This window comes from Papaver somniferum, chromosome 10 (genome assembly GCF_003573695.1).
Source record: "Papaver somniferum cultivar HN1 chromosome 10, ASM357369v1, whole genome shotgun sequence".
NCBI classification, from domain to species: Eukaryota; Viridiplantae; Streptophyta; class Magnoliopsida; order Ranunculales; family Papaveraceae; genus Papaver; species Papaver somniferum.
Genome location: NC_039367.1, coordinates 165,469,069 through 165,476,953, shown reverse-complemented (window position 1 = coordinate 165,476,953; position 7,885 = coordinate 165,469,069). Strand labels below are relative to the sequence as shown.

Here is a 7,885-nt window from a genome sequence, read left to right as displayed (position 1 = left end):
CACTTTAACTGTTTATGCAACAACCTTGCATTACAAGGTAAGTAGGCCAACCCAGAGAGGACAGCTGTTTTCAGGCATTTATTAGATGCAGCACTATCTTTGTAAGGAATGCATATGTGGTTGGAAATGGCTATGCTTTAATTTCTTATCCAATGTACCCTCCTCTTATTTCACTATCACATACCCTATATATGTTTCTTCTTTACTTTTTCTTTTATGTTTTTTCTTTAAAGTACTGTTAGCCTTGCAGGAGTATTGGGTCCTCGACCACTCAGAATACTAGGGGATGGGGTGAAAACGTGGTGATACGAGAAGAAAGAAGATTTGAGTTTGATTCCCTCTTAGCAATACGGTAGTAATTTTTGTGGCGTCGTCTCAAAAGATATAGCGGCAGAAGACTATTACCGCTGTGACAGTGCTTCTAGCAAAAGAGCTAATAAAAAGGATCCACTCAGGTATTAATCTTGTGCACTTCCATTAGTATGAATCAGTGGAGAAAAATTCATATAACTCCATAAGAAGTTTGTATCAGATTGCGGTTTTCACTCTATCTCCATATAGATTGACTGAGCGAGAAGAAGATATATGGCGGAAACAGATTTAAGTGAAGTTGTAATTGGTGATGAACCTCTTACTTCATCCAATTATGAAAATTGGAAAGTGTATATGCAGAACTACTTGTCAAATCTAAATATATGGGGTATTGTCAATGGAACTGAGTCTGAACCGGATGAAGCTAATGAATACAAAACATGGATGACGAGAAATGAAATGGTTCTTAGTGCAATAAAGACATCATGTGGACCGGAGATGGTTACTCACCTTCATGGTATTGATTCTGCTAAAGAGGCTTGGGATCGATTAGCGTCTATTCAGTCCTCGGAAGCAAATGTGGCCGGTAGTATTGAAGAAACCGGTGTGGTACTGGAAATACAACATGAGGACGATGATGATGCAGAACCAAAGACAAAAGGTTAGATATATATCAGAATTTTCACAGAATCATGTCAAATCGATCAAATCGAGGCGCTGAGTCTGTGATATGTTTTTATTTCACAATTTACATGACATCAAGTCCATAGGATCCCAGTGTTTCAGTTAAACCTAATTCATTTGTTATTTTTCTTGTTTTTTTGTGCCAGTATTTACTCGCTGGCAATCACCAAAACGTAGTGTATCTTCAAATAGCAGTTTTGGAGAACAGATGAGCCCCCTAGCCCTGTCTGACGAAGATACATCCGATCCAGCATCAGAAGATTCAGAAGTAGGAGGTTAGCTTTCATTTAGTTAAGGCTCATCAGCTAAAATATAATATGTTGAAGGAATAGCGGTTCTGTACACTCATTTTTGTTTACGTGACAGTAATTCATTGCGTTATTGTGTTATAGAATCCTTCGCCGAATCAGTCACCCGGTTTAGACCAGTATACAAAGCTCTTGCTGATGATAAACCTGATTATATTCGGTTTAGACCATTATACAAAGCTCTCGCAAAAGGTGACTGGAGAACTGCAAAAGAAATTATAGAGGACCATCCAGAAGGGTTGAGTGCTAGAATAACATCCAGAGGAGATACGGCTCTGCATGCAGCTGTTGTGTCTGGTAAACTAAGTACGGTGAAGGCGCTTTTAAAATTGCTGCCTCCTGAAGCATTAGAAGCAAAGAACTCGTCAGGTGATACTGCCATTGCATTGTCAGCAGCAGACGGAACCACAAAAATCGCGAAACTCCTGGTTAAAAAGAATAAATGGGTGTTACGAATTAAAAATCAATATGGTTTTATCCCACTTGTCATGTCCATACTTTACGAGAAAGAGGATATGTTCTATTACATATATTCGGTGACACCCATGGATGAGCTAGATCCTGACAAAAGTAAAAATGGAGCTAGTTTTCTTCTGGGTGCAATTAACTCTGAAATGTTTGGTAAGAGATCCAGATTGAAAAGACAGTATTTTCTACAACTTAGATGCAAGTTATTTTCAATACAGTTCGAATGTCTAATCATGGAAATTAACACCCACAGATGTTGCTTTGGAGGTGCTTGAATTTTACCCGAAGTTAGCTATTTGTAAAGATAGGTTCGGAATCCCTGCTATTTATCTATTGGCTGTGAAGTCTTATATGTTCCCAAGTGGAAGCCGATTTGGGTTTTGGCAGCGATGCATGTATTCATCATGTTGGTGATCTCTTCCTGTTATACATATTCCCCCGCCCTTTTCCGTTTCTACTTCATTTTATTTTTTAGCTTTGTGGAACCTGACTCTTTTGCACTTATATATCACTAGCCAGCGAGCATGTATATACAGAGTCATGTCAAGTTCTAAGCACAATATCAATCTAATATCTACAGGTGCTGCACTGGATGAACGACAACGTACCCGAAAGTTTGGTACTGGAGAATCAGTCATTGCTCTCAAACGATTAGGGTCCCTAAGGCTTAGTACTGCAAGTAGATCTGGACGTTGGCCGCAAAACATATATTCGTCATGTTAGTGAACCCTCTCTTTTATGTATATACCATAAGTTTAAGTTTTAAAGCAATGCGAGCATAATCATTTAAGAACCTTCGCTTCAAACGAATCAAAAGTTTTGTTTTCAGGTTTATGTGTAATTCCAGGTGTAAAGGACCTTCTAGAGAAGAGGAGAAAACATGTTCAGGTACTTGAACTACTAAAAGTTATTTGCTCAGCTATAGGCCACATGACCGATGAAGAACTCAAAAATGGAAAAGTGTATGACACAATGCTTGCAGCAGCAACTAATGGGAACATTGAAGTTTTCATGGAGCTTTTCGATGCGAATCCTTCTTTGCTATATACCAGCACAACTGTTAGCAGAAAAACCTTGTATCACCAAGCTGTTATGTCTCGGCAAGAAAATATATTCAATTTCATATCTTCAATGGGGCAAAGAGACATAAGAGCTACCCACAAGGATAACTCTGACAACAACCTGTTACACTATGCTGCAATGTTGCCATTGTCATCTATGTTGGATAAAATATCTGGCGCAGCTCTCCAAATGCAAAGAGAGATACAATGGTTTCAGGTTGTTATTGTACTTGTAGCTTTTAAATAGTGCTTGGACTTATTTTGCAACTTCGTATTTTGTAGTTCTTATTTCGTAACTTCGTATAATAAATTAAAATGCAGGAGGTGGAAAAGATTGTACAACCAAAATACAAGGAATCCCTAAACAAAGATGGTAAAACACCTGCAGAAGTGTTTACGGAACAACATAAAGCCTTGAAGAAAGATGGAGAAGTATGGATGAAGGAAACAGCAAACGCATGTATGCTTGTTTCAGCTCTGATTGCCACAGTAATGTTTGCAGCGGCCTTTACAGTACCTGGTGGAAATGAACAAAGTACAGGAACCCCTTTCTTCTTGAAAACACCAGCATTCACTATCTTTATAGTATCAGATGCAATTTCGCTCTTCGCGTCATGTTCATCCATCTTGATGTTTTTCTCTATACTTACAGCACGCTACGCAGAACAAGATTTCCTAAAATCTTTACCCCAAAGGCTGGTAATTGGTCTCGCTTCCCTCTTCATATCTATAGCAGCCATGATGGCAGCTTTTGGTGCAACTCTTGTCATTGTTCTTCGTAGCAGCATAACTTGGGCTTTCATTCCTGTGACTTTGCTAGCGAGTGTGCCTGTTGTTCTGTTTGGGCTTTTACTCTTTCCTTTATTTTTGGACATAGTCCGATCTACTTATGGTGCAGGTATATTTACTTGGCAGAAAGTGTATTTGAATAATAAAGAATAGACACTTAAATAATGTTAGTGTTGAATAAGGGTATAAAGACTTCTTTTTTTTTTTGTTTATCATTTGTATCTTTGAAACGAGAAATCCAATATACTGGTTGAAGGGAAAATTAGCAGTACCAGTTCAACTGGCGGGGTCTGCTCAGAATAGTTGAGTCCAGTTCTGCTTTGCCTGTGTTGTTGTAGTTGCAGGAAATCCTACAACCACATCCATTCAAGGCTGGATAACACTCTAAGAAATCATGGTGAAAATCATTTATTTATTCATTAAGATCTTAAGATTGAGTACAAAATAATACAAAGACTTTACTTGCTCTCCAAACAAACTTTCTCTCTCCTAATTTCTTGTCTAACACCCACTCTATATGTCCCCTCATTACACAGTTTCCTTCCCTTTATATAGGGTAATACATAGTGGATGACAGCTAATAGATCCCCTATTTTCGGAATCACTGTGTGTTACAATCGCTCATGTACATTCGTTCAACTTCACACACTTTACACTTCGCACAGATCATCACACTTTACTCGTGACTATGCTGACATCATTAAATATGTCATCCTAATTTTACTATGTGTGATGGTCTTCGCTTACATTTGATGACCTTTACTTCGCATACATAATGAATGTGCGATATTTCATTCCTACATTTTTCCTCTTCTCATGTCGTTCTCTTTATAAAGTGAACAACATGAGAAATCTCCATCCAATAATATCGCACATGCTCATCTTTTCATATTCTGCTTCGCCGACACACTTCCAGAATTTGAGCTTTCCTAACTTATGCGTGTCTTTTTATCCACTCGTTATCTGACACGTCCTCATAACCATCTATTTCTATTCATTCATTCTTCGCATTAATGTGATAAAATCTCGGAAAAAGAGGGTGAATTTTTCTTATATATCTTCTTTCATCTTCTTCTTTCTTCTTTTTACCTTCTTTTTTCTTTTCCTCCGCTTTTGCACCTTAACTGTAATTTCATTGATCTAATTAAGACATTTTTTTTACCTATATATCCGTCATTCCCATTCTTATAATGGCTCCAGCTGGTAAAAAGATGGAAATAGAATTCACCAAACTGCATAAATACCCTTATTCTACGAAATTCTATCTGATGATCGATTCGCAAGGGGTATATTTCAGTTAAGTGGAGATGAAATTAGAATAGATTTGGAATATTCTCGTCGTGCAGCAGGATTAGGAACTTCTTATTCCTATGAAGTGCGAAATGAATCATACCGTGATAAAGCCATCGACCCTGCGGAGTATACTCTTGATAATTTCTTCAAACACTACTATGTTGCGATCATGAAAAACGAACCAACTAAATGGGCGAAAGAAGGAAAGATGGTATTTCTGAAGACAAGATGATTATGCGAGACGTTGACTGGAACGACAAATCTAATAGTAATGCTCGCAGGTCTAATCATTCATGCTGGCTTAATTTTCCTGTTATTTTAGAAGGTCCTTATGTGTCTGGCAAAGCTGCTGATGGTTCTGATCTTCCCCATCCTGAGAAACTTTCTGCTTATCAACCTTGAAAGTTTTCCTTGTCCGGGGATAAGAACAAGAAGATGGTATGATATCTTCGCATAAATACTCTTAATTTCGCATAACCTTTGTTTTCTTTGTTTCTTATTTTCCTACTCCTCTGATTTCAGGTTGCTAAGAAGGCCAAGACATCACAGAATGTGTCATCTTCGCAGAATAATGATGTAAGAAACATCCTTTCTCTAACTTAAACAATATTGTTGCCTCTGTTTCTTATCTTGATTATTCGCGTAGGTTGAAGCTTCAGGTGTTAAGACTACTGGGAAAATCAAGAAGCAACCCAAGAAACCCGTGTCTAAATATGGGTCCAAAATCTCTTCCTCGGATCTTTCCAATAAGCGCAAAGAATTCTACCCTTCTTCAAGTTCTGAATCCAGTGATGACGATATTTTTGCTTCTGAAGATCCATCAATCTCCTCTTTAATGAAAGAATTATCCGACCTTTTCTATGATTCAATGTCGGCTCTTAATAATGGTGATCTACAACGCACTTTTGGAATGGTCTTGAAAGTCTGCGATGCTCCTATTTTGGATGATCCATCTCTTCGCGGAGTTGATTCCGCAATAAATCCAAGTTTCCAATATGCAATTGGATCTTTGGTAATATTCATATCTTCATATTTTCTTTAGTATTCTTTCTATTCTTATTTTCCAATACATAATATCTTTCTTATATTTTCGCAGGTATCTCGCTTATCCTATGCAGTTTCCTCAGATTACCAAAGGAAACTTCTCAATCTGGGGAAAGAAAATACCAAACTTAAACTGAAAATTCTACCAACACTGAATTACTTCGCAAGGCTCGAGAAAGGAATGACGAACTTATTGGTACGTAATCTTTAACTTCCTCATTCTCCTTGTTTTATGTGATAATTCGTACTTCTTATTTTTCTATACTCGCAGATATTTATAACCTTTCTGATGAGGCATCTAACTTTCCTGACGAGGAAAATCTTTTAGAACATCTTAATTCTTCTTTAAACAATTATCCTACCAAAGGATTTGAGAATCTTAATCTGGAGGAATTAAGACTGAAGTATACTGCTCTTAGAATGGATCACAAACCCCTATTAACTACATTTAATAACTTCAAACGTCGGCTTCATGAAAATAAGAAGATAATTCAAGTTTTGGAAGTAAAGAAGAACAAACTCATTAGTGAAAAAGATGAGGTTGCTCTCAAGGGTGCGAAAACACTAGAAAAATTCCAAGAAACTGTCTTTAAAGTTCAAGATGAACGTGATTTAGCTTTGAGCGAAAAGAATGCACTTATTGAGGAAAGAAATTTAATCCGTTCTCGACTTCTCATAGAAAGTAAGGCTGAATTTAGTTGGGCTGCTAGAGTTCTGAATGATGCTAGGGAGGGTTTAGCCATAAACGTGAGCCTTCAATCTGAACATCCTGGTTAAAGACATTATTTCCATTCACGAAGGTCATTTTTTTCTCTTTCATACTTGTCATTTCTTGAGGATGATATCTTTTTTAACTCTAACATGTTTGTTTATATTTCGCAGAGAAAGAAAAGAACTATCTGGAGAAAATTGAAGTATTAAAGACACAACTAGTTGCTGAAGAGAAGAAACGTCTTGAGGACGTCGAAAAGTTATCAATGGAGTTATCTGCTCACAACTCCAAGTACCAGCAGTTAAAAAAGAATTATATCCTCACTGTTTCAAATAATAGCAAGGATGCCATCCGTGCTCGTGATGCAGTAGTTAAGAAAGTCTGTGTTGATGATGACATTCCTCTCTCAAAGTATACATTCGCAGACGTTCCTCCCAACGAAGTTGTTCCTGATATTATTGATAGTGAAGATGAATATGAAGAGTATGAAGAAGAAGTAAGTGATTCTGAGGCCGAGCGAAGTGATGAAGATAATTTAGGCAAAAATTTATTATTTTTCGGTTGCTGTAAATTCTTTTTCTGCCTTTTGTATATCTTCATGTCTTTTGGAATTTCTTCGTCAATGTACACCTTTCACTACAAAATTATTGATTTTTAGCCACAACACATGTGTGCTAAATAGTGACGCCGAGTGGCCGTAGCAAATGATTATGTGTCAGTAGCCACACAGGTAAATCGTGGCTGAGTTCGTGGCTAATACAATTAGCCACTGGAAAATTTGTTACGCCATGTAAGCCGTGGCACATTATCTTTTGCCACGGAGTTTTAATCAATTGTCACGCATCTTTGGCGTGGCTAAAAATGATGATTTTTGTAGTGTTTTAAGTGTTAATTTTCCCTCCTTTAGCATAAGTTCCCTTTGATTTACATTTGTATTCGCAAATAGCAGAGTTCCAATCTTTCTCGCATGTGCATGAGAATATCAAATGGGGCAAATAACATTCTTTTTATGTTTGCATTCCCATTCTTGCCTCTATTAGTTGGTACATATTGATAGCAAGTAACATTTTTTATGTTTTCATTATGTATGCGAAGTAAAGGTCATCTAATTTAAGCGAAGACCATCGCACATAGTAAAATTAGGATGACATATTTAATGATGTCAGCATAGTCACTAGTAAAGTGTGATGATCTTTGCGAAGTGTAAAGTGTGT

General features: G+C 37.2%; 1 protein-coding gene across 3 annotated transcripts; it reads left to right on the top strand.

Annotated features, from left to right (window-relative positions):
- Nucleotides 1-241: 241 nt before the first annotated feature.
- LOC113318234 (ankyrin repeat-containing protein At5g02620-like) lies at nt 242-3,834 on the top strand. Of its 3 annotated transcripts, XM_026566368.1 has the most exons (8): nt 242-973; nt 1,143-1,271; nt 1,389-1,925; nt 2,026-2,178; nt 2,353-2,490; nt 2,602-3,050; nt 3,155-3,368; nt 3,486-3,834. In XM_026566368.1, the coding sequence occupies exons 1-8, from the start codon at nt 586-588 to the stop codon at nt 3,773-3,775; spliced, it is 2,298 nt and encodes a 765-aa protein (XP_026422153.1). In that variant the 5' UTR covers nt 242-585; the 3' UTR covers nt 3,776-3,834. The 3 variants fall into 3 exon arrangements, with proteins under 3 accessions (XP_026422153.1, XP_026422152.1, XP_026422151.1); XM_026566367.1 differs by having other exon boundaries at nt 2,620-3,050; nt 3,155-3,834; XM_026566366.1 differs by having other exon boundaries at nt 3,155-3,834.
- The last annotated feature ends 4,051 nt before the right edge of the window (nt 3,835-7,885 follow it).